The following is a 27,054-nucleotide window of genomic DNA, read 5'->3' on the forward strand; positions in this document are numbered from 1 at the left end:
CTACACCGTTCACCAGAGGAGCTGCCATTTCATCTACTTGAAAAACACACATTTTCTCTGCAGCACTCAGTTAAAAAGGCAAAGTGCTCTTATTGGGTCTAAATTCCAAGAAAACAACTCAAAAAGAGTACAGCCTACTAGAAACTGCAAATGTCATCTTATCTTCCTGCCAAAAATATCAAAATAGTAAATAATTCACTTGTAGCCCAACAGATTTGTAATGCATTTAAAAGCCTATTATTAATTTAGAATTTAAATGGCTGTTCAATACAACACGCTAATGCAGTGAAAGGCCTGAATCAGCTAATAACACCTCATTGAGGATTGCAGGTATCAAGCTGACATGTGTAGGGCACGCAGAACTCTTATGCAATCTTACGAACCAAAGCCTTAAAATAGACAGAGGAAGCATTGCAGGAACACCCAAAGCAATATCCAGTGCATGAATTTTTCATCACAGGGAGAACAGCACACTACAGAGCTAATCTTGGCAGGCTAGCATGGAAACTATTTCACTCGGGCAGAAGGAGAAAAGTAGGGGTTATGGCTGCTATATTAAGCTTTAACAGGGGGCATCATTTTCTGTTTCCATTTCTGTTCACAACCTTTACTCTGTAATTTGTAAAGGGAGGCTGGATGACTTATTAGCGTGATGGTAAAAACCCAGGAGATGTGTGAACCATTAAGCTGTTTCCCTACTTTATTGTCTGTAACATTCTCCTTATTTAGACTGCTGACCAGACTAAATGGCTATTTGACAAAATTAAATCCTGATTATCAAAGAGGTCTAGGACTGTAACTATTAGCTAGCATGTTTATCAAGCACTGTTACTGTAAATGAAAGAACTTTTATATTAAAGGTTAAGCAGAAAAATGCAATTTTCAATAAATTAACTCTGTAAGTGTTTTTGTTCTACAAAGGGCTTTGGCACCACCTGCAAGACAAAGAACTCCCTGCCAAATTTCCGACTATTCAGTTTGAGATAATGGAGGAAACCAAGGAGTACAATTGCCACTCAAACCTGGCACTTTATCCCAAATGTCATATGCATGCCAATAATTTTGCAAGGTGCTGTGAAAATTATTATAAGCCAAAGCCATTAGCTGAAATGTGGTTGAGAGTCGACAACAATTTACAAAAAGAAAAGAACAAACTGTGGAAAGAGCTAAAGGAAAACCCAAAACCTTAAAAATGTAGTCGGTTAAATGGCTGATGTGATGTTCATCAGCAGCACTGACACACAATGATCAGCTGCGCCACTCTGGGACTCCTAGTGCTGTCAAGATGGCTTAAATCTGTTTACAGCATGAGTCGTTGGTGCAGAAGAGCACCTATGAATAAACTAGAAGTTGTTATGTCTGGCATCTTGAAACTTGGCAAAGTGACTGGCACTTGCTGTATATTGGTTGCACTCTCCTTGTGTTTCTTTGACGGTGAGTCAGGTGTCATTAGCATTAGTCTATTTAAGTGGTTACAGAAGTAGCAGGTTTCTTCAGTGACAATGCACACAAATTGTATAGAGTCATGTAAAAAAGTAAGTACATCCCATTAAAAACAGTTTTTCTTTTTTAACATTTGTGGACATAAGATTTGATCTTTGTTTAACCAGTATCTACAGATAAAAGTGATATAAGAATCATCGCACATATTTAGATTTAGTAGTCCATTGTATGATTTAAATAAGCCTAAATACACTCCATGATTTATAACAACCTCAATTATCTCAAAGTAGAATTAGGTGCATTAGATCAGGTGTAAGAGGTTAAAACGTCATTAGAGAGGATCTTATTTGATGCCAACTTATTGAAATATGAGACATTTATCTAGTTTCTGTTTGTTGTTGAAGTGTGTGTTTACCACCATGTGAGATCAAAGAGCTCTCTGAGGCCTACATGAAAAAAGTAATGCTATGAAGTCCGGGCTAGGATTTAAAAGGATCTCAAAACAACTAGAAATCAAATAGTCCACAGTCTGGAAAGCAGTCCAAAAGTGAAGAAGACTTCAAACATCTGCCAACTTGGACAAGACAGACTTTGTCCTACAAAGGGCTTTGGCACCACCTGCAAGACAAAGAACTCCCTGCCAAATTCCCGACTATTCAGTTTGAGATAATGGAGGAAACCAAGGAGTTTATCTTATCCCAAGAGTAGAAGGCAAGATGCTGGGTCGTCATGGGCTCTACAGGTAGCTCTTGCCACTGTTTATGTTATAGTGCACAAGTCCATCATTACAAAGTGGATGAACATGTTAGATCTGCATGGGAAGTGTGCCAGGACGAAACATCGGAGGAAAACTAAAGTTTGGCCATTAACACCTCAGGGCTCCTGCAACAATGTTATCTGCACAGATTAGAAAAAGGTAGAATTACTTGGCCACGGTAACAAAAATTATGTTCATTGAAAATGAAAGATAGCATTTAACCAGAAGAACCTGATACCAGCTGAAGACCATGGTGGTAGCAATGTTATGGTTTGGGGCTGCTTTGCTGAATCATTGCCTGGGCAGCTCACCATCATAGAATCCACAATGAGTTTGTCCCTGTACTCTAACTAAAGTTGGTGTGTGTGTTTTTTTCTTCATTAGTATATACAGTATTAATTACACTGAATGGCATTATGGGCCTGATGAAGATCGTGGACACTGGCAGGCAGAGGGTCAGGTCTGCCAAAGTAAATAATTTTTTACAAGGTACACAGGCATTTTCAAATGCTATTTAAAAAGCTGAATTAAAAATGTATGCAAAGACGATATAGCTCCAGTTTTATAGGAGCTTTTAATGTTTTATTTAGAGCAGGGCTCCAGTAACTCAGTCCTGGAGTGCCGTAGTGGCTGCAGGTTTTTTGTTCCAACCCAATGTCTTAATGAGAAGTCAATTACTGCTATTAAAAGAGTGATAGCTCAAGAATATTTTTATGCTTTATTTTAGTTGTCTTTCTTGCTAACATTCAGATCCTGGAGATGCCTAAAGTGTGTTATATCATTAATGGGCTGAAGCTTCTCTTTTTGCTCCGCCTTCTTTCTATTGCTTGCCCTCAGCCCTTCCTATTCATGCCTGTTGCTATGCAACACTCACCGTGCAGCAGTCACAAGGTCCAAAAATCATTTGCATTTTGCTTTTGACATGGAAACTACTGCATCTTACCCATTCCTTGACTTGGTCATTTTTCTTCTAGTATTTTTGACATTTCCTCAGCTTTTCTTTTTTTTTGTTAAGTGATTTTGCTCGGGTTGGGATTTCAGTGTCTGACCCTTTCTGTCTGTTTTTGGATTGCTTTCACATTAGCCCTTTTTTGGATTTAGCTGCTATATTGCTTTGTTTTTATCATTTATGGCTCAGCCTCTTTTTTGGATAAATCTTTTGCATTATACACTGATTTAAAAAATGTTTTTTTCTTCTCACATCTCCCCTAGGCTCACCTCATTCAGCGTGCCATCAGCCATGCTTTACAAAGCAGTGTAATCACTGCAGTCATCCCAGCTTTACTTGTAGTTAGGACACAGTTTCCCCTTGTGAAACGTTCGGTAATTAGAGGGTTTGAGATGAATGTATTTTCTTCATTACTGTATCCCATTAAAACTGTCGTGTTAATAACATTTTTTGGAGACTTGAAGTTGTATCAGATTGTATTGCTTTGGAGATCTTAAACTGCTTAATAAAAGTATCAGTGCTTCAGTGTAATTTTACCTATGGTGGCAAGTGTTGAAATTTTAGCAGGGTAGAGCGCTTTTAGTCCATCCATCCTGACGTCCTGGAGGCATTCTGGTCAGATGCCCGAGCCACCTCATCTGACTCCTCTCGATGCAGAGGAGCAGCGGCTCTACTCTGAGCCCCTCCCGGATGACTGAGCTTCTCACCCTATCTTTAAGGGAGAGCCCAGACACCCTGCGGAGGAAACTCATTTCAGCCGCTTGTATTCGCGATCTCGTTCTTTTGGTCACTACCCATAGCTCATGACCATAGGTGAGGGTAGGAACGTAGATCGAATGGTAAATTGAAAGCTTTGCCTTGCGGCTCAGCTCGTTTTTCACCACGACAGACCGATGCAGAGCTCGCATTATTGCGGATGCCGCACCGATCCGTCTGTCGATCTCCCGCTCTATTCTTCCCTCACTTGTGAACAAGATCCCGAGATACTTGAACTCCTCCACTTGGGGCAGGATCTCGCTCCCAACCCTGAGAGGGTATTCCACCCTTTTTCGGCTGAGGACCATGGTCTTGGATTTGGAGGTGCTGATTCCCATCCCAGCCGCTTCACACTCAGCTGCGAACTGATCCAGAGAGAGCTGAAGATCACGGCCTGATGAAGCAAACAGGACAACATCATCCGTCCATCCGTCTGTCCGTCTGTCTATCCGTCCGCTCGTCTGTCTGTCTGTATGTCCGTCTGCCTGTCTGTCCGTCCGTCCCTCCGTCTGTCTGTCTGTCTGTCCGTAAAGGGGGGTCTGTGAGCTTGTCACATTGGCTCTGGCTGGCCATACATCTCAAGGCACATCAATTGCCCTGAAGCTGCCGTTGAAGGCTGTGCTCCAACAATGCAGAGCAACAAAGAATTTGACAATGTAATCTGAGCTGTGAGAAATGTATTCAGGAAGATCTGTCACATCAACACTTGGCAAGGGTTGTAGTTAAGTAGACAACTTGAGCCAGGAGAGAGAATGAATTCGAATGTTTAACTATTTCAAAAAATAGTGTCAAGGTTAAATATAGTGGAACTGGATATAAATATATGGAACTGACCAAAAAATCCAAAAAGTAAGACTGTGGTTAAACTGAAAGGTTATAGCACTAAATGATACAAAACCCAGAATTCATTAAGTGTTTGAGTTCTCCCTGAACAGCATGCTACCTAGTTCATGTTCTTCCAGCTACTGTGTATGCTAACTGGTGTGGGCTCTGGACTAATTGGCCTACAGAAGGCCAGATGGGGACTACCAAGTAAGAAGTTATATGTCCTCTTAAATGTTCTTCCTTTTCAGCCATTCTGGTGTGTGTGCATTTATTTATCTGTTCATGTATTTCTGTATTTAAAGAGCTTCTGTAAAAAGCTAAATTTCCCCTGAGGACAAATAAATAAAGATAGATCGATCTGTCTGTCTGTCTGTCCCTCCCTCGTTTTTGTGCCTTTTTTCAGTAACAGTGGCATTGTTAAATATCAGTTTTCTTTTTCATATGTTTACCAGAATCCATGTGGGATTTCATTAATTGAAATTCATTTCCAATAGTGGTAGTAAAATAAGGGTTGTTTTTTTTTAACACACTAGCATGTGCATCTCATTAACGTTTCATACAACTACACCTAATGAAAGCTGCCATCATAACACTGAGGAAGAGAATATCTAAATCGTTCAAGAGTACTTACTGCTCTGGTGAGTTTATGTCTTCTATAGGACCCTTGTTTGTTCTTGAAGGATCCATGGAGCCCCACTGCCCTTGAGGTTTCTGTTCATGGTGATTTTTCAATATTGATTTATCTCCCTCTGGGAAAAAAACAACAAAAAATAAATAAATAAACTTTAGAGTCGTAAAAATGGTTATTCAGCATTTCATCTCTTGAGCCTGTCAAAGCGTAAATGAAACACAAGTTTGGTAACAATTAACTGAGTAAAGCTATAGCTGAAAAAAGATAGCCGTTAGAATGATAATCAAAGTTGTGCTTCGTAGAGGGGTTAGCCTGGCTATCGAACAACAGTTTACACCCAGTTCTGTCGAAAGGCTTTGTCACATTATGCAACCTCTCCAGTGATTTTCAGTTTTTAGCTTTCACTTACATAATCTTGGCAAGTCAGAGGCAGTCACATAATGTGACATGCCCTGTGACTCACTCCGATTAAACCAAACAGGTTTCAAGTGGGTCATATGGAGTGGTCCCTGTGTGTGAGAGAGAGCTGACAGCCAGTGAATGCTCATCCAGAAGTACAATGCATATAGTGCAGCAATGAGTAAGGAATAAGGAAACTGAAGAGAAGCTTGTTTGTGTGATGTCTTGTGTTTTACTACCAGGACAGAATGGAAGAAAGCAAAGAAACACAAAGATTGTGGCTGAACTCACCACACCTGTTAACCCTTCATGCAGCACAAACTTCATCAGGCAGTATGCTATCGGTTGTTCAAAAAAAGCACCAAGCACGACTGCACTAGACAGCTGGTTGATAAAAGTGACATGGTCAGCAATTTTTAGTTATTTAAACTGATACGGTCCGACGATGAGATCAGCAACTTCATTTGGCAAGTCTGACCTACCCCACAGCTAAAACTTTTATAATGTGACATTGGCTTAAGTCAATGCTGCATAAGTGGTGTTGAGCGTTGGGAGTACAAATTCAAAATGGAAAGGGAGATGTTCCATCAATTTAAATAGTTTAAACTACTCGACTAAAGAATTCCTTTATCATGCTGAACATAAAAACAGCAAACATTATATTTTTGAAGTTCTGGCATCTGTTGGAGAGAATTTGCAGAAGAGGGGATACTTAAGCTGAATTAGACATAGAAAAAGTACAACGTTATGCACAGACTAACAGCAGTACATAATTTAGGACACAGAAGTTAAAATGTACAAGCAGTAGCATTTTGGCTAACATTTACTGTAAACTGAAGACATGTTCATACATTAAAAGAACAGAATAAAATAAAATGATGATAATATAAAGCTTTGAAAAGTGTGGATTCTCACTCCAGAGAAATACAGGCAATCTAACTGGGATATATCCCAACTGGATAACTTCACTGACGTGCAATGCACTAGCAATCATCTTGTCTACATGTTCACAGTACTTACTTGGATTCTGCATTCATATTAAATGACAAAAAATTTAATTTATTATGCATTACATTGACAAAAGTAAGCTATTATATACTAACTTATTTGTGTCAAAGTTGACTGGAGCCCTGCTCCAGTACCTCTAACTTTGGGACCTCAAAATCTACACAAAATGTTTGTTTTTAATCTTTTTAAAATGTTTAAATAAACCAGTTTTACGACACAGATGTAATTTAAACTTTATAAAAGTAGCCTAGTTAATGTTACACCTAACTGTTACAATAGAAGCTGCTGAAACTGAAGAAAATTGCCTACTGGTGTGGAATCTGACATGGAGGTTGCAAGAGAAAGTGAGTGAGCGCAAGACAGTGAGGAAGAGGATCCATCAGATGAGGCTGAGGAGAATGAAAACTCCAATATGAGTATGCTGCACAGAGTGAGGACAGCAGAGCAAGTTAAGATTGTAAGGATTACTAATTTGAGTGGGTGATTATATGTGTAAAACAAGACTGATGTTTCATGTAGTAGGCCAATGACATGACCTAACGTCAATAGCACTTCACTCCCAAATTGCCATTGTCAGCTCACCCACTCTCATCCACAACACTGTCACTATGAGCTCTCACATGTCATCATTTACAGATTAAATGCTGAATACACCTGTTCTTAAGTCACATAATCGGTAGGTAAAAGTTTAAAACTACACTGGGTATGTAAGAGGAAAGGCTGGGTACACAAAATGCACATTCTGTGAGAGACCCCATTAGAGCTCAGTCACCTTTACTTAGATGATCCTGGTTTATTTACTGCAAAAAAGGAGATGCTATCAATCAAATTATCATTTTGGTATTATGTAACATTTTTTGTAAAAGTTCATTAGTACTTTAAAATAGCTCACTACACATAGAAAACACATAGTAGAAAGCATACCCATTAAGGTCTAGTAGGCAGCAGAATACCAAAATGGCAAAGAGCAGGCAGTTGGAGATCAAGTGTCACAGAGGTCTGTGGTGAAGCATGATTAGAATTAAATAGACAGGAATCCAAGCGTGTGCAGACTGTAAGCGGGTGCAGGTTCAAGTGGCACCCAGAAGCAGCCTTGGAGTGTGGAGTCATCCCGGATAATGACAGTGCCATTGATTAAAAAGTAATTGATTCAGATGGCCATAATCAGATTTTCAATTTTTTTATACTATATTTTCTTTGTGGGCTCTAAAAGTTTATTCAAGACTTCATTTTAGGGGGTTTCAGAGGTTGACAAATCTTGTCACGTTTGTTTTTGTACTTCATACTTTTAACAATGTTGAAGAAAAGTAGCATTCTTCAATGACACCATGTTTTTCTAATGGGTGCCACCATTTTGAGAGTTATTTGCTGATGGCTGCTATGCTGTTGCTAGGTTAAAGTAAACTGGTTGTGGGCGGTGCATGACATCAGTGGGTCGAAGGTATAAAGGTCAAGCTGTACACTTCCTGGTGTCCAAGATTGTGGATTCTCCCGAAAGACCTTTTAAGTTCATTATTTGTTGTTGCCTTGTACCCTACCCTACCCTACCAGGCTCTGTTCCCTGCTACACCTGGATTGAATTAAGCAGGTTTGGTTGGTGGATAGTTGGTCACATAAAGTGCGTGGCTCAGTGTTTAGCACTGTTCTGTCACATCTCCTCAGACATGAGTCTAATTCCCACCCCTAACACTGTCTTGCATGATGTTTTCACTTTCTCCTTGTGTTTTCTTTGCATCTTTCTGTTGCATCTTTCTATTGTTTTCATGCTTAAGTTGTTTGGAATTCTTTTCTGACTGGAGTGATTGCCCCCATAGTTCGGATAGATGTGAACATGCCAGTAGCACTCTAGTTCAGACCAAAACAACATCACCGAGATCCTTTGGACACAGAAGTCTTGATGCAGTACCAAGCAAACTGTGGAGTGGTTTGCATGATGTATGACTGTGATCCGATACAGCACCGATCTTACAACAGGAAATGCTATGCATTATGGGATACATTTCTACCAGTGTTTAGGCAATGTCAATATAAACACAAATCCACACATGCATACAAGTTTGCATAAAACAACTTGCACAAGTACCCGCCAATCAGATCAATCTTAGCATCTATTCAGCCTTGGATCAGATTGCAGTTGGCCACAACAAAAGGTGATGATTCAATTGTGAGCAGGTAGATCAATCCGACCACATATAGAGCTGGTAAGACACGAATGCCATTTGCGACCAGTGATTAAACCCACTAATCTTACACCACAAGACTGAAGCATGCAGGTAGGAGGTCATCTACTAGTACAATGTGGACACTGGAGGCACATTAATGTTGATACTACAGTATGTAGTAAATGTGAATTAAACATTGCTTTGTGAACATTATTAGCAAATTTACAGGCCTAAAGACTGCAGACGTGATTTAAAATTAACTAAATTGAGGTGATGTTCAGTCTATTGGAGAGTACTGTAAATGCACAGCATCAAACAGAGAAACCAAATTCACTCAAAATGTCTACTGTCTACATGAAATTGATACACATTACTGTGTGCCCTTAGCAGAGCTTGCCATGGGCTCACACAGATGTAACGTGTCCTTTCTGTAGCGAGCAAAGTAACGTGTTTTTCAAGTTCATTGACATTCTCCTCATACAGTTTTGCTTGGTAAACAAGGCATATTATTTGAAATGTGATGGCGTACAACAGTAGCTCTTTTCAAATCTAAAGACATTTTTTCTTGGGGAAAGAAACTTTCTGCCCAACAAATGAGGTCCACAACACACCAACAGGCTTTTACTTCTGGTTCACTTGAAAGTTTGCTGTATGAAATGCAACCAAGTTAACTGGAGACTGAAAGAAAGCAGCTGATCACCTCCTGTTTGTGTTCAAAGCAAGCAGACTAGGAGTGTGAAAACACCTTTATAAGGACTTATTTGGCTAGCTGATGTGTTTCAGTCAACTTGACCTGGGTGTGTGTAAGTATGGACTGTGTGATAGACTGGCATCCCATCCTGCCTTTGTCACAAGGTTATTGTTATGAGTTATGGGTCTTCATTACTCTGTAATGGAATAAGTGGGTTTCAAAAAATGACTAGAGGGTTTTATAAAATAAATAAATACCTCAATATTTTCATATTACATTATTGCTTGGCAAATAACCATTTGATTGCTTTCTGATATTCCCACTGTCTTCAGGATTTCAATATTAATATGACTGGAGAGAGAGCTTGCTAATTAAGAGAAAAACCAAACTGCCTTCAGCGTCCGGTTTTACTAGGAGAAAATCTTTTAGCAAGTGTGCACATTACTGAAACACCCCAACTAAAGTGACATGGTAGCTTCTGAAATGAGATGAGATGACTTCAGCCAACTTGTTGGACTTCAAAACTACATTGACCAACAGCAGATACCTTGTGATAGGTTGCTCTCTGACTTTGTCGACTGGTTTATTTATTTTTTGTTTTAACTGTCAGCAAATCTTTCTATGGTGAATTGTTATTTGCATTATTGACTGCTATTCTGTAAAATCCATGAAGATTTACTAATCACAGAGGGTTAAAAAAATTGATTATTGCAAAGAAGAACATACACTACATGCAATTATTTACCTTTAATCAGAAGCATAAAGAATGCAGGAGGAGTTCTAGAGCTATCAAGTCTTTATAATATATGAATGATATTAACGTCTGGTGACTATAGAACAGATAAGTGGATTAGAAAATGGATGGATGGATACCGGGAAAGGAACATAAATATGCTGATTAAGGCATGAATGGCTCCATCCACAGTGTTCCACTGTTCTGTATAATTATGGTTTTCCAGTTTGTTTATCTCCACAACCCTATAATTGAATTAAAAAGGATTAAGCAGTGGATAATTGAATCTTTGTGTTATGTTGATAAGTTCTTAGCATTCACTTACTGTACAAACATTTTATAATGAGTGATGTCAGAGCACGTCCATCAGAAATCTCCAGTAAGGTATTTATTTATTACAACGCTGGAGTCTTAAACAATGCAACTTGGAAACTCACGCCATATCCTTTTCTGAACACAGCAAGCTGGATATGCCATATTCAAATGTTGATGCCTTTAAATGCAAACCTATGGTACATCTCGACAGATCTCGCCATCTTACCGATATCTACAGGCTTGTTATTGGCAGCAGTAGCTCTTCAGTATCCAAGACAGAAGTTCTTATGTGTCTTTTTTTTTTTTGTTTATTTTATATTATATATATATATATATATATATATATATATATATATATATATATATATATATATATATATATATATATATATATATATATATATCTATAATAATAGAAGGCAAAGCCCTCACTGACTGATTCACTCACTCACTGACTGACTGACTCACTCATCACTAATTGTCCAACTTCCCGTGTAGGTGGAAGGCTGAAATTTGGCAGGCTCATTCCTTACAGCTTACTTACAAAAGTTAGGCAGGTTTCATTTCAAAATTATACGCGTAATTGTCATAACTGGAACCTCTTTTTTGTCCATATACTGTAATGGAAGGCAGCAAGATGGCCGTAGGAGACTGAGTTGCGTGTCGCGTCATCACGCCTCCCACGTAATCACGTGAACTGACTGTGAACTCAGTACGTAGAAAAGAAGGAGGAGCCCCAAATAGCGCTGAAGAAAACATTCATTACACAATTGACAAGGCAGCGAAACAATAAGAAGCAAGTGAGTGACGCATACAAGCATCTTCATAAGACACGAGGTATAAAAAAGCACGGTGTAAACCGTAAGTCTAAATTAACTTTATAGAAACGCTCCCGCTGCCGTTTGCAATACCATATTCGCGAGATACAAGTTTAATGAGAAGACACGAGGTATAAAAAAGCACGGTGTAAAGCGTAACCTTAAATTAACTTTATAGAAACGCTTCCGCTGCCGTTTGCAATGCCATATTCGTGAGATACAAGTTTAATGAGAAGACACGAAGTATAAACGAGAGTTTGCATCACTTTGTAACAGAGTTAAAATTGCTGTAGCGAGAAACTTTTAACTGCCGGGTCTTAGCTAACATTAAATAAACCCGTGGACATCGCAACATCACACAAGAGAGCGGCTCACGTGAAGTGACTGAACGCAGCAGGAGTGATCACTTCCATGAATCAAACCTGTTCAAAAAACACATTACACAATTGATAAGGTAGGAAAAGAATATGAAACAAAGCACGGTATAAACCGTAACTTTAAATTAAGTTTATAGAAACGCCTCCGTTTGCAATACCATATTCGCCCCTGCGAAGCGCGGTGATTTTGCTATATATATTAAACTATTTCAACCATTGTATGATCTGCTTCTCGCAACTGAAAGAGGGCACTGCGGCAGAAGTTAGCCGACTTGCTCACCAACCACAAGCGTTACCTGGTAGGTAACCACTCATACAATCAGATTGTGAATCAGACTACGAATGCCTGCAATGTAATTTCCCCGATCTACATGCTGTCAAATGAACGAACCACACGCCGTGGCACAACGTTAGGGGCTTCGCCTCTACGTCCGAGGATCGATTCCTGTAAGGGAGTGCAGTGACTGTGTACTCCTGATGAGCCCACAATTACGGCGAAACACGTGTCGCATACTATGCATCTTCAAAGCACGGTGTAAACAGTAAGTTTAAATTGAGTTTATAGAAACGCTCCCGCTGCCGTTTGCAATACCATATTAGATGACTTTGTAACAGAGTTAAAATTGCTGGAGCGATAAATTTTTAACTGGCGGGTCATGTCGCGTGTTCTTGGGTAGGTACACCAAAAAATGTATACATTTATGCATGTAATGGGCAAACAAAAAATGTACTATACCCGAAAGCACTACAGTAGTACTCAATGTATCTTTACTTCTTAAATGTTAATGTTTTACTGTTTAATAATTTATACGCTTCTTATATGTTATTCAGATTCTTTTATCAAAATACCAGTAACAGCGCACTGCACGATAACGTGGAGTGAATACACTTGACATGACCATTCATAGTATTTATCCCCTTTCACTGTACGTTTACCATTCGTTTGCTCAGAGGTTGATGCGTTTGCTGCTTAATGAGCAGCTCTTCACCCTAGCGTCCCGCTGCTTTCTTCTTTCGTCGGCATCTTTTCCCGTTAAAACTGATTTTTTTTAAAACTTAGTATGTTTTCTTTAATTTTTCAGTTAAGCTGGCACTTAAGTCTTCAATCTGCCTCAAGAATAATTAGCGAAGGTGGTAGACAATGAAAACGTCAGCCGTACGCATCCGCCACGCACGCACTGGTGCGCGCAGCTGTGAGTTGATTCTACTATAAAATAAAATAAAGATAAAAAGAGTAATAACTTGCAGCACTGCTATTCAATTACACTTGCCTAACGCCTCTCCTAAGGGGAAATACTGTGGGATCTGGGCATCCGTCAAAGCAGCAATCACAAGCCCGATTACAAAGCGGGAAGCTGTGATTTGTCCTCTTCCTCCCATGTAACAATCGCAGCCCGTGTTGCAACGCACTATGTATGTATGTATATGTATATATGTGTATGTGTGTATATATATATATATATATATATATATATATATATATATATATATATATATGTATGTTCATATGTGTGGGAAAGCGAATAGTAGACTTGACGTAGTATATGTGTACCAAATTTCAAGTCAATAGGTGAAACGGTTTGCGAGCTACAGCTGATTTAAAATCCTGGACAGACAAACGAATAGCCACGGTAGCGTATTATAGAAGAACATTTTACTGTTTAATAATTTATATTTATATGCAATGTGCTTCTTTTATATTACTTCATATTCTCATATGATAATGATGTTAATGTTGTTTATATTGATTTCTATGTTATTGTAAGTGCTCTTTATTTGTGGAAAAATAAATTTGGCAATTAAACTTATTTTATACATACATTTTATGTTTTTCTCTTGCACTCAGTGAGCGAATCCACTGGGTAATCAGCTATATATATATATATATATATATATCTATATATATATATATATATATAATATAGATAGATAGATAGATGTGTATGTATGTAGATATACAAATATGTATATGTATATATGTGTATATATATGTAGATATACAAATATGTATATGTATATATATGTGTATATATATGTAGATATACAAATATGTATATGTATATATATGTACAGTGGTGTGAAAAACTATTTGCCCCCTTCCTGATTTCTTATTCTTTTGCATGTTTGTCACACAAAATGTTTCTGATCATCAAACACATTTAACCATTAGTCAAATATAACACAAGTAAACACAAAATGCAGTTTTTAAATTATGGTGTTTATTATTTAGGGAGAAAAAAAATCCAAACCTACATGGCCCTGTGTGAAAAAGTAATTGCCCCCTTGTTAAAAAATAACCTAACTGTGGTGTATCACACCTGAGTTCAATTTCCGTAGCCACCCCCAGGCCTGATTACTGCCACACCTGTTTCAATCAAGAAATCACTTAAATAGGAGCTGCCTGACACAGAGAAGTAGACCAAAAGCACCTCAAAAGCTAGACATCATGCCAAGATCCAAAGAAATTCAGGAACAAATGAGAACAGAAGTAATTGAGATCTATCAGTCTGGTAAAGGTTATAAAGCCATTTCTAAAGCTTTGGGACTCCAGCGAACCACAGTGAGAGCCATTATCCACAAATGGCAAAAACATGGAACAGTGGTGAACCTTCCCAGGAGTGGCCGGCCGACCAAAATTACCCCAAGAGCGCAGAGACGACTCATCCGAGAGGTCACAAAAGACCCCAGGACAACGTCTAAAGAACTGCAGGCCTCACTTGCCTCAATTAAGGTCAGTGTTCACGACTCCACCATAAGAAAGAGACTGGGCAAAAACGGCCTGCATGGCAGATTTCCAAGACGCAAACCACTGTTAAGCAAAAAGAACATTAGGGCTCGTCTCAATTTTGCTAAGAAACATCTCAATGATTGCCAAGACTTTTGGGAAACTACCTTGTGGACTGATGAGTCAAAAGTTGAACTTTTTGGAAGGCAAATGTCCCGTTACATCTGGCGTAAAAGGAACACAGCATTTCAGAAAAAGAACATCATACCAACAGTAAAATATGGTGGTGGTAGTGTGATGGTCTGGGGTTGTTTTGCTGCTTCAGGACCTGGAAGGCTTGCTGTGATAGATGGAACCATGAATTCTACTGTCTACCAAAAAATCCTGAAGGAGAATGTCCAGCCATCTGTTCGTCAACTCAAGCTGAAGCGATCTTGGGTGCTGCAACAGGACAATGACCCAAAACACACCAGCAAATCCACCTCTGAATGGCTGAAGAAAAACAAAATGAAGACTTTGGAGTGGCCTAGTCAAAGTCCTGACCTGAATCCAATTGAGATGCTATGGCATGACCTTAAAAAGGCGGTTCATGCTAGAAAACCCTCAAATAAAGCTGAATTACAACAATTTTGCAAAGATGAGTGGGCCAAAATTCCTCCAGAGCGCTGTAAAAGACTCATTGCAAGTTATCGCAAACGCTTGATTGCAGTTATTGCTGCTAAGGGTGGCCCAACCAGTTATTAGGTTCAGGGGGCAATTACTTTTTCACACAGGGCCATGTAGGTTTGAATTTTTTTTTCTCCCTAAATAATAAAAACCACCATTTACAAACTGAATTTTGTGTTTACTTGTGTTATATTTGACTAATGGTTAAATGTGTTTGATGATCAGAAACATTTTGTGTGACAAACATGCAAAAGAATAAGAAATCAGGAAGGGGGCAAATAGTTTTTCACACCACTGTATATATGTGTATATATATGTAGATATACAAATATGTATATATATATGTAGATATACAAATATGTATATATATGTGTCTGTATGTGTCTATATATATGTATATATATATATATATATATATATGTATATATATATATATATATATATATGTGTGTGTGTATGTATGTATGTGTGTATATGTATGTGTATATATATATGTTGATATATGTTTATATATGTGGATGTGTATATGTATATATAAATGTATATATGTATATATGTTTATGTATATACAGTATATATATGTTTACATAACCTCTTTAAACACACTTCTTCTCCGCTGCGAAGCGCGGGTATTTTGCTAGTATATATATATATATATATATGCACACACACACACACACAGGTAAAATCCTGTTACAACGAACTCACAGGGACCTAAAAAATATTTCGTTGTAATGAGATTCTGTATTTGTCGCTATAGTGCTTTCTTTAACTTGCATCCAGGAGTTTGCAATCATTTCAATAGCTTCTTTTGCGTTAATTTTAATCTCCTCCTGCCTACAAGTTATGCTGACGAGAATGTTTTCTCAGCATTTCCATGCCATAATACACTTTCAGGGTGTGAATGAGCCCAAATCCAATGGCTGAAGCACTGCTGTGCAACTGGGTGGGAGGAATTCAATTTGAACATTATCTAAATGTGGAAGCATGTTGTGGGCAGCACAGTTATCAAACAGAAGCCGAATCATCCTTTTCTTCTTCTTCATATTGTGAGGTTTCTGAACTCTTTTGGGATCCCCCCACCCAACGGGAACGTCACGCTGAAGTGCATCCCAAAGTGTGATTGCCGTTTCTGTGGAAGATTGCTTGTCCATTGCCGGGGCAGGGCAACAGCAGGCTCACAGCGCTGCAGTGAAATGCCATAGAAGCGAATCATAAGATCGGGGTTGCACTATAAGTCCCTGTCTTGCACCCCAAAACACGAGGCTGAGACTCAGTACTTTAGCAAAACCAGCTTTATTCAGCTTGAAACAGGAACAGCACGGTTATTTATTGTAGCGTGATCTGCCACTCTCCCATAAACAGTGTGAAGGACAGCCGGGTCCCATGCCCGGCAGGGATGCCCCTGCTGCATCTGTTCCGGGGGAGCCACCATGGGCAGCTCAGTACCTCCCCCGGGACGCTTGGTGGCAGCCTCCCTGGTGGACGATGATTCCCCAACCTGGCGCAAGGCTCCATGTGAGATGGAGTCCTCCACAGCCTGGTTGGGGGCTCGGGTGGCCGCTAGGGGGAGCTGCATGACGTCTGCAGCCCAGCTGGTCGACTCGTCAGCCCCACCTGGAAGTTCAATTACGACCAGGTAATCAAGCACCTGGAACGCTTCCGGGTGGGGTATAAAAAAGGCCAGCCATCACCACTCGAGAGAGCCAGAGTCGGGAGGAGGAGGAGGACTACGCCTGAGGAGGAGTGGTGGTGAAGGGAGAGAGAGAGAGAGAGAGTGTTAGTTGTGATATATTGAAGTGCTTTTGGGACTGTGTTGGGCCTGTGGGACACGGGGAAGGCGTGCCCCACGGCTGAAGAGTAATAAAAGAGTCTTTATTGAAGTACGTGCCTCTGTCTCAGTCTGTGCCGGGTCGGGCGCTATATAGCGCCTTTCACAACAGACAAAGCAGTCAGGCAGGGTCGTGGCCAGGTTAGTGGCCAAGTAATCCTATTCCTTGCATTTACAGCATCACCCATTGAGATCTTTTCTGTTTGCTTCGGTGAGGAGCTGCAGCAGAGCTGTGAGCCTGCTGTTGCTCTGGCAATGGATAAGCAGTCTTCCACAGACAAGGTGATCGCACTTCGGGACGCTCTTCGGCATGTCGTCCCGTTGGGTGGGTCCCAAGAGAGTTTAGAAACCTCACATTTTCTTGAATGAGTGCCGCATTAATAGGAATGTTTCTTGAATGAGCATCGCTGAACCACATAAAAACGGCTTTTTCAACGTCTTCAAATGCAGCAGTTCACATACGTTTGCAACCCGAGATTTTTCTTCTTTTTTTGCTCGGTCTTTCAAGAAAGTTAACAGTGTCGATGGCGAAATTTCAAATTCACTGGCAAGGTCTATTTTCTTTTTGCCGGAATCGAGAGCCACAAAAATGTAAAGATTTTTTTTCTAATATGAACTGTTATCGTTTTTTCGTGTCTGCCGTTTCTATAGGAGGGTGACAATGAATAGAATTCCAATGGATGTTTTTCAAATGTTGATGAGCTTAATAAGCAAAAGGTATCACTGAAAACCACCGATAAACAAAAACAGAAAAAAAAAAAAAAGTACGAGGAAGGTTTGAAGAAAAAAAAATGACGGTGTTTCTGTTTGAGGATCGTTGAGCACAACTGAGCTGCGGCCACAGAACTAACTGCTCTGTGGATGATTCATTCAGGCATATCAAGGTCTTTTGGGCACTTCATTGTAATGAAAGTATCTACTGAATGTATTTCGTAGTAACAAGATTTCTATAGACTAGTTTCATATGGGGAAACTGTCGGGACCATAAAAATACTTCGTTGTAATGAAAATTTCATTGTAAAGATATTCGTTGTAACAGAATTTTACCTGTATATGTATTGTGATGGATGGCATGCATGGGCTGGTGTCCCTGTCAGGTGGGTTCTGATCTCTTACCTGGCCTAGAGGTCATGGTACAGAGTGGGTATAAAGAAGGGCAAGATGTTCCTTTTATCTTTCCAGAAGACCAATAAAGGATGCCAATGTGCAGGTGAGCACATTGGCTTCCCAACAGGAATGGGTCGAGAACCGTTACCTGGCTAGGAGACCAGTGGGATGGTAGGAGAGGGAGAGACAACCTGGCAGAGCTACATGCTCCCCCAACATGCTAGGCGGTAGCCTCCCTGGGTGATGTTACCTGTGCGGACACCTGCAAGGCATGCTGGGAACTGTAGTCCCATAGGACAGCCTGGTCAGGTTCCATGGGAGCCGCCAGGGGGTGCTACAGGGATCAATCATCCGTACCTTATGGGACTTCCATTTGACTTGGAAGTGCTTCCAATGGGCTGTGCCCTACCACTGGAAGTACTCCCAGATCTAAGATAAAAGAGGCCTCTCCAGGCAACATGGAGTCAGGTAGAAGTTGGAAAAAGCTCACCTGGAGTAGTGGAAATAGAGGAAAAAGAGAAGGAAAAGCACATGTGTGTTTGTATTACTAGCAAAGCCTTTTGTAAGGTACTTTACCTAACTTGTTTTTCAAAAATAACTACTTGTCAGTGTTTTGATAACTACAGTAACCACTAAGCTCTAATTTATGCCAAAAGCAACATGTCAGCACAGCACAAGTGCTCTTCCATCTAATTCACTCTGACTCAATTCTGTATTTAAATGCTATAAATGTGAATAAAAACAGAATCTTTCAAATTATCCAAGCAATCCTTTGCAGTACTGTTTCAGTGTTTGTATATCAGTTATAGACCAAAGGTGGAACTAGAATTGTAATGTACACAATGCACCGATGTACTTGCTCACAATGTATAAAAGGACTGATTTTATAGTTTTACTTTTATTAAACAAGAATGGCAGCATCCGAGATGAAATCAAATTTAAAAGTGGTGCTATTATTGACATGTGCTCCAATAAATACTGTATATACAATTCACTTATGAAATACATTGTCTTCACATTTAAAATAATAAGTAATCAAACTTTTATTCTGAGGTAACAGTTCTTTTCACCTGCCAGCATTCTTTTTTATTTTAATTCGTACCTATCTTTTCTGTACAGTTATCTCTGATTTTGTGGGCACCATCTTTAAATGCTGACACTTTTTGTACTTTGCACGTGCCTACTCTGATTTTACACAAGCCAGTTGTTTTAATTTGCATGTATCAATTATTATTTTTTGCATGCCACTTGTTTTAGTTTTTTGTCATTTAAATATTAGGGCCTGTGGTAGTCCAGGTAGAACCCAACTGCCACAACATCCTCAAACCCGGATCCATTGATAACATGTCCAGGACAAGCCAGGTAAATGAGGACACGTAAACAGCCAAGAGTAAGGTGCAAAAAAAGTACAGTGTCTTTATTACAAACAAACTGTCCAAATAAATAAAGTGTGGTGCCATTTTATTAATAAATAAATAAATAAATAAATAAATAATCTGTAATTAAAACACCATACTTGTGGAGGTTAAAACGAGTCAACAATAAATTATCCACATAAAAAAATTGTTAATTGTCACAATTGTTAATTGTGTTAAAATCCACAATTAACATCTTATACAAATCAGATTCCCATTCTTTTCAGTCTAGCGCATGTTCCTTCTTCCCAGCTCACCCAGCGGGTCACACAGCAGGTCACACAGCTGGCCAGATATGCCAACAGCTGCCATTCTTCTCTCTCTCTGCCTAATTTGGCATCAGCTGGGACACTCTGAACCAAACCTCTGTCTTCCTCGCGTCTATGGCATTTATGGGAGGCTATCTCATGATTGTCCCCTGCTCCAACAAACTGCTTAATATGGAACAATCCATTCCTCGGCATGCCGAATGGCTTCAGACCACCCTTCCTACTCTTCACTACACTGCACTTCCTCACATACCTGATCCTACTTTGCTTGTCCTTAGGTTTTTTGATCCTCCTTTGTCTCTTGCTCAGGCTTACTTTAAGGTGATAGGGATGCAGGTGTGCAAATCACAGACTCTAAAGTGTTAACAATGCAACTGGCTACAGCATCCACACATGAATGCCTGCCCATCAACACCCTGGAGCCACTCTGCCATGCTACTACTTGCACTTACAATGCTCTGACCCTGACCAAGTCAGGTTAGATCAGGCTGAGGAGCATGCACAGGTACAGTATGTTGCCGCACCTACCACATGATGAAACAGCTCAGGATCGTAGTTGGCAAGTGGAAATGACCATCTATCTGCCACAGCCAGGTGTTATGTGGGCATCCCCTTGGCCTAGTCTAGCTAGCTAGCTAGCTAGCTAGCTAGATAGATAGATAGATAGATAGATAGATAGATAGATAGATAGATAGATAGATAGATAGATAGATAGATAGATAGATAGATAGATAGATAGATAGATAGATAGATAGATAGATAGATAGATAGATAGATAGATAGATAGATAGATAGATACTTTATTAATCCCAATGGGAAATTCACATTCTCCAGCAGCAGCATACTGATACAATAAATAATATTAAATTAAAGATTGATTTAAATAATGCAGGTGAAAAACAGACAATGAGGATCCCGTGAGCCAGATCATCATCTGGGAATCACGCCACATGGCCGTACTGCCATAACCGACACTCCCTCACAATGCAGGTAACAAGTCCAGTCTTCATCTCAGGTCACTGGATACCATCCATGTGTCGCAGCCATATAGCAAAACAGGAAGCTCCAGGACTCTAAACACTTGGACCTTCATCCATTTGCAGAGATATCAGGAGCACCACACACCCCTTTCCAGCGACCTCATGAACCCCCATGCTCTCCCAATCCATCTATTGACTTCATAGGAAGATTCATCAGAGACATGAATGTTGCTGCTGAGGTAAGTAAAGCTCTCAACGGGGTCAACAGTCTCTCCACAGATAGACACACCACTGATGGCCATGCCCAAGAGGTCATTAAAAGCCTGAATCTTGGTTTTTATTTAGGACACTTGCAAGCCCAGACACTCAGACTCCTTGCTCAGTCCCTTCAGAGCCCTAATCAGAGCCTCCATTGATGTCATGAAGATTAAAGCATCGTTGGCAAGATCAAGATCAGTGAATCTTTCTTCACCAACAGATGTCTCACACCCGGTGGAACCAACCAGCACATTATATATAAATACATATTTGAGTCCTTTGTCATTTGTTTAGTATATGAATTAAGCTTCCTAACTGCAACAGTTATGTCTTTTCCACATAAAGAACATTTAAAGACTTAACATCTTAAAGACAGACCTCAGTATGTGCGTCTTGGGAACTGCACGTCTGACATTGTGGTCAGCAACACAGGAGCGCCACAAGGGACTGTACTTTCTCTGATCCTGTTCAGCCTATATACATCGGACTTCCAACACAACTCGGAGTCCTGCCACATGCAAAAGTTCGCTGATGACACTGCTATCGTGGGCTGCATCAGGAGTGGGCAGGAGGAGGAGTATAGGGACCTAATCAATGACTTTGTTAAATGGTGCGACTCAAACCACCTACACCTGAACACCAGCAAAACCAAGGAGCTGGTGATGGATTTTAGGAGGCCCAGACCCCTCATGGACCCCGTGATCATCAGAGGTGACTGTGTGCTGATGGTGCAGACCTATAAATACCTGTGAGTGCATCTGGATGATAAATTAGACTGGACTGCCAATACTGATGCTCTGTGTAAGAAAGGACAGAGCCGGTTATACTTCCTTAGAAGGCTGGCGTCCTTCAGCATCTGCAATAAGATGCTGCAGATGTTCTATCAGATGGCTGTGGCGAGCACCCTCTTCTACGCGGTGGTGTGCTGGGGAGGCATCATTAAGAAGAAAGACGCCTCACGCCTGGACAAACTGGTGAGGAAGGCAGGCTCTATTGTTGGCATGGAGCTAGACAGTTTGACATCTGTGGGCGCTCAGCAGGCTCCTATCAATTATGGAAAATCCACTGCATCCACTAAACAGTGTCATCTCTAGACAGAGGAGCAGCTTCAGCGACAGACTGCTGTCACTGTCCTGCTCCACTGACAGACTGAGGAGATCGTTCCTCCCTCAAACTTTGCGACTCTTCAATTCCACCCTATTCCACCCTACGTTAACATTATATAAAGTTATTGTCTGTTTTTACCTGCATTATTATCAATCTTTAATTTAAATGTGTGTAATAAACTGCAACCTAAATAATACTAAAATGATAAAGGAAAGACAATGTCCACAAAAGAAATGCTGAGACACCAACTGGGTTGCCCCTTTTAATAGCTGCAGAGTCCCAAAATAAAGCAAAATAACCAAGACAAGGCTGGCTGGGGGGCGATTTAATGCACTGTACAGCAGTCATTACTTGGGGTAGGGAGCTCCATTCTGCCTTCTGCTATCTCCAGAATGAGATGACCTCTGCTGGGAGCACCTCAGTTTTATAATGTGGGGGAGTGGAAGGGGCGGGGTCATTTGCCCCCATTGGGTGGGTTCTCAGGGCTGCGGGAGAGGAGAAGGAACAGATGCGACTGTCAGTGGCAGCACCCCTGAAGTGGTAGTGCTTACCTTTGATGGGCCCAGAAGGTGAACCATAGGCATGCATATGTTCAACTGAATATGTCTTATATTGAATAAGAGGTGTCTGAGATTTAGCAAATAACAATACATTTATATTATTCCAACTAAAATTAATTCACTAAAGTGTGCCAGAATCTTTTCACTCTATTTATTTCAAACTCCACCCAACATATGCAGAATCAGACTGTATATACTCAAAATTCATCATAAACATATCAGATTTCACTTTCTATATGCAGAGAGTGCTGAAGAAAAAGCTGAGTGAAGAAGAGGAAGCTTACAAAGATAAAACATTCAGAATATTTTTGGAACAGATTGGGCATGTACAGCTGGGTTGAAGCAGTCCTGGGCCCAGGAGCTGGAAGAGAAGGAGGGCAAAACTAATGACCTAAACCAACTTTTCAATAGATATTCCCTTCTGCCACCACTCCCTTCTTGAAATGACCAATACCCCCATACCATTCCTACTGCATTAACAACATCTACCACTTCAACTGGAACGGCCAGTAATGAGTCCACCTGTGGCCTGTCAATACACACAGGGTAAGTCACAGGACAAGATGGAGTCATTCTTCAAGTTCTTAAGGCTGGTGCTGGCCAACTTTGTGGTATCCTCTATCACCTGTTCAGTCTGTCCCTAAGGCACCAAAAAGTGCTGATGCTGTGGAAAATGTCCTGTGTTGTTCCTAATGAATCCATAATCCATAATGAATCTTAATTTTTTGTAATCTGTTGTGTGTAATTGAGAGGGTAGGTGTTTTTTGTTATATTTCTTGAACTTCTGTGAAAAATCTAAATTTCCATATTGGGACAAATAAAGTTAGCTTGTTTGCTCTTTCGTTTGCTTGTTTCTTCGTTCAGTCTATCGATCAGATTTTTAAAGAGGAAGAATCAGGAAATGAAATATGGTCTAACACTTTGTAAAGTTCAAAACCACGAAGTCTAAGTGATCTGCAAGTAAGCCTAATCCAAATACCAGAAGATCGATAAACAAAATGCACTTGCCACTAAAGATTTTCATTGAGAACTCAAATAACCAGGAAGTCTTTGAGCTGAGCCGAACAACTTGTGACACCGAATTTTTTAAAAATCAGGTTTTAAATTTGAAATATTTATTTTTATTTGTTTATTGTTTTCTCATATACCTTATACCTGCTGATGAAAAAGAAAAAAGAAATCAGCATGGCAGTCTGCTTTCTGAAACTGCTTGTTAAATGTGTTCAAGTATCCTAAAGCAGTAACCAGCAATTAGAATGTGATAATTACACTACAAAGCATGTTGCTTTAGTCAGCAGACAGCACCCCATTATTATTATTATTATTTTGCTCCTTCAAGGACTGATAAACTCAAGGTCCTTTGTGATATAAAGTATGTTTTGAATTCTAGTGGCAGTAGCCACAAATAAATGGTTTTCCTATGTAAGTGGTATCTAAAAATTTTTTTTCTTTTAATATGGATATTTTTATTAGATAATATGTGAAGCTATTTTAAGCTACGGCATTTTAAAAACTAACTAACAGTGAGCTTAAACTTATAATGTACAACTTATAATAATAATAATAATAATAATAATAATAATTCTTTACATTTATATAGCACTTTTCTCACTACTCAGAGTGCTTTACATAGACAGTGGAGAGCTACTTCAGCCACCAATAATGTGCAGCATCCACATGGATAATACAACAGCAGCCATTTTTGTGCCAGTACACTCACCACACATTAGCTGTTAGGTGGTGAAGGGGTGACAGAGATAGTTAGCCAATTAGAGACAGGGAATGATGAAGGTGCCAGAATGACTAGGCCATGATGGACAATTTAGCTTGGACATCGAGATACTCCCTGCTCTTTACAAAGGATGCCCAGGGATCTTTTATAACCACAGAGAGTCAGAACCTCAGTTTTATGTCTCATCCGAAGGACAGCGCCATTTTAACAGCATAGTGGGCCTTCACTGCATTTGGGAATTGGGATCCACCTTCAGACCACAGAGTAACTGCCCCATATTGGCCTCAGCAACACCTCAACAACCCAAGCTTTTCCTGGTTGGTCTCCCATCCAAGTATTGGCTGGGCCCACACATGCTTAGCTTCAGGTGGATTGCATGATCTGAAGTGTAAGTGGTATGAATGCAATAACAAGGTTTGACTTTAAGTTTTTATGCACTGGTGAGGCTTCACCTGGAGTACTATGTACAATTTTTGTCTCCATATTGTAAAAAAAGACATAGCAGCACTGGAGAAAGTACAGAGAAGAGCAACTGGGCTGATTCCAGAACTGCAGGGTAAGTGGTCAGGTCAGTAATATCTTCTGGTGGTACAGTAATTAAAAAGATCTACTGATGTGTCTGGCCCTTTGCACTTTAAACAGTGCCATTCCTGTTTCAGATTGGATCTCTTGTGATTTATGAAAGCACTTCCAGTCCCCTCATTGGTAATGAGCTGTCCTTCAGAGATGTTGAAGGAACTTTTACTTTTTAAAGATATAGTGTCTTTTCAGATTTTTGACTTACATAAAACATGAGTTAAAAATATGGAAGATATAAATGCAGACAATATAGTCTGTGAAAATAATCTAGGCTGATAGAAATAAATGCAAAGAATTCATATTAAAATGTCCACTTTAAATAATTATATACATCAGTCGGTGTGTTTGCAACAGTATTAGCCCATGTATATATTATTGAAAGTTGCTATATAAGTGTGTATATATGTCATATTAATGAAGTTGAAATGTATTGAGAGTTTGTTAATGTTTCAGATTAAGATCAAGCAGGTACAGAAGATGGATGAAACCTATTCATTCTTTTTTACCATTTTATTAAATATCTCAGTCCTCTGTGATTACAATCATAAAAGCTGAAAATACATGTGGGATTTGATAGGGTGTAGAGAAAAGCCATCACTAAAAATACTTTTGGGTTCAACTGATGTTATAGCAGAACAAAATGTGAGAAATAGATTTTTTTCAACATGATGCAAAGATTGAAGTGACTGAGATGTCATGCAAATAAAATAAACACTTAATAACAGTTGTCACGTGTATTTTGTGGTGTCTGTTTGGTCTGCTTAGGTAAAAGAAGCCTATGGACTGCACCGAAAGGAGCGCTGGTCTTCGGGGACCAATGACAACTACAAGAGAGAAGACTTGTTCAGGAATAAAAAGGGATAAAGTTAAGCAGTGAATCGAAGAAAAGGGAGGAAAGGTGAACAATGCAAGAGAAAAGGCCGGACAAGACCTATCCCACCTGCAGGATGCCATCAGGTAAACTCGGGTTAATTTCTTGTAAAACACAAATAAAAACAACCATGAAGAGATAGTGGAATGTTTTGTTTTTGTAGTGAATATTGAACAGGGCCTGGTTGGTCTGACAAAAGGAACGTAGTCGATTGTTCCTTTTGAACATTTAGTGTGTGGCTCGCCAATCTCTCTGATTAAGGAACATTAAAATATAAATGTACTTTTGATGGTCTTTTAGCCCTTGTATACATGGGACTTTAAGGAAACACTGTTACGCACCTTGGGTCTGTAGTGACTTGGCAGATAGATAGATAGATAGATAGATAGATAGATAGATAGATAGATAGATAGATAGATAGATAGATAGATAGATAGATAGATAGATAGATAGATAGATAGATAGATAGATAGATAGATAGATAGATAGATAGATAGATAGATAGATAGATAGATAGATATGCTCTTAAGTCAAGGCAATTCAGGAGGGTGCCCAGATTCGATCTCGTATCCATGGTGTATCCGTGTCGTACCCTAACCTGATTTCTTTTTCTTTGGTTATATTCTTGAAAAAATGCACACTTGTTTTGTTATGCCTGTACCTTTTGTGAAAGTGTTTATTTGATATTTGGACTTCAGTTTTCACACACTATACACTCCATGGGCGTAGTTTTCGTACGTCGCTTAAACCATCTGAGATCAGGTGCCTCATCTTGGATGAGTTAATGCCAGTGAAACTCATGCAGATAAGTCGGTTTTTCAAATGCAGCTGTGTATTAGATTAGTGTAGCTGGATCTAATCATACGAGATGAATGCGCGCACCCGCGCTGAGTGAAAAGCCCATATATATTGAGTCTAGAAAACATGATCAGCAAGTCTTTGATAGGCTGCAACAAAATGACGAAAGAACGGGTGCATTTTTTTTCACACACGCGACGCAAGACCTTTTATTCGAAGGACACGAAGAATTTCAAGATTTAATATACACAAGGGGTAACACTGCAAAAGCAGCCCAGACCAGAAAAGATGA

General features: G+C 39.7%; 1 protein-coding gene across 1 annotated transcript in view; it reads right to left on the minus strand.

Annotated features, from left to right (window-relative positions):
- The window catches only part of gabbr2 (gamma-aminobutyric acid (GABA) B receptor, 2), a 911,705-nt gene that overhangs the window by 11,896 nt on the left and 872,755 nt on the right, over positions 1-27,054 (minus strand). The window contains exon 18 of the mRNA XM_028818131.2: positions 5,362-5,479. Within this exon, the coding sequence (XP_028673964.1) occupies positions 5,362-5,479 (118 nt within the window). The remainder of the gene's footprint in view (positions 1-5,361; positions 5,480-27,054) is intronic.

This window comes from Erpetoichthys calabaricus, chromosome 13 (assembly GCF_900747795.2).
Source record: "Erpetoichthys calabaricus chromosome 13, fErpCal1.3, whole genome shotgun sequence".
Taxonomy (NCBI): domain Eukaryota; kingdom Metazoa; phylum Chordata; class Cladistia; order Polypteriformes; family Polypteridae; genus Erpetoichthys; species Erpetoichthys calabaricus.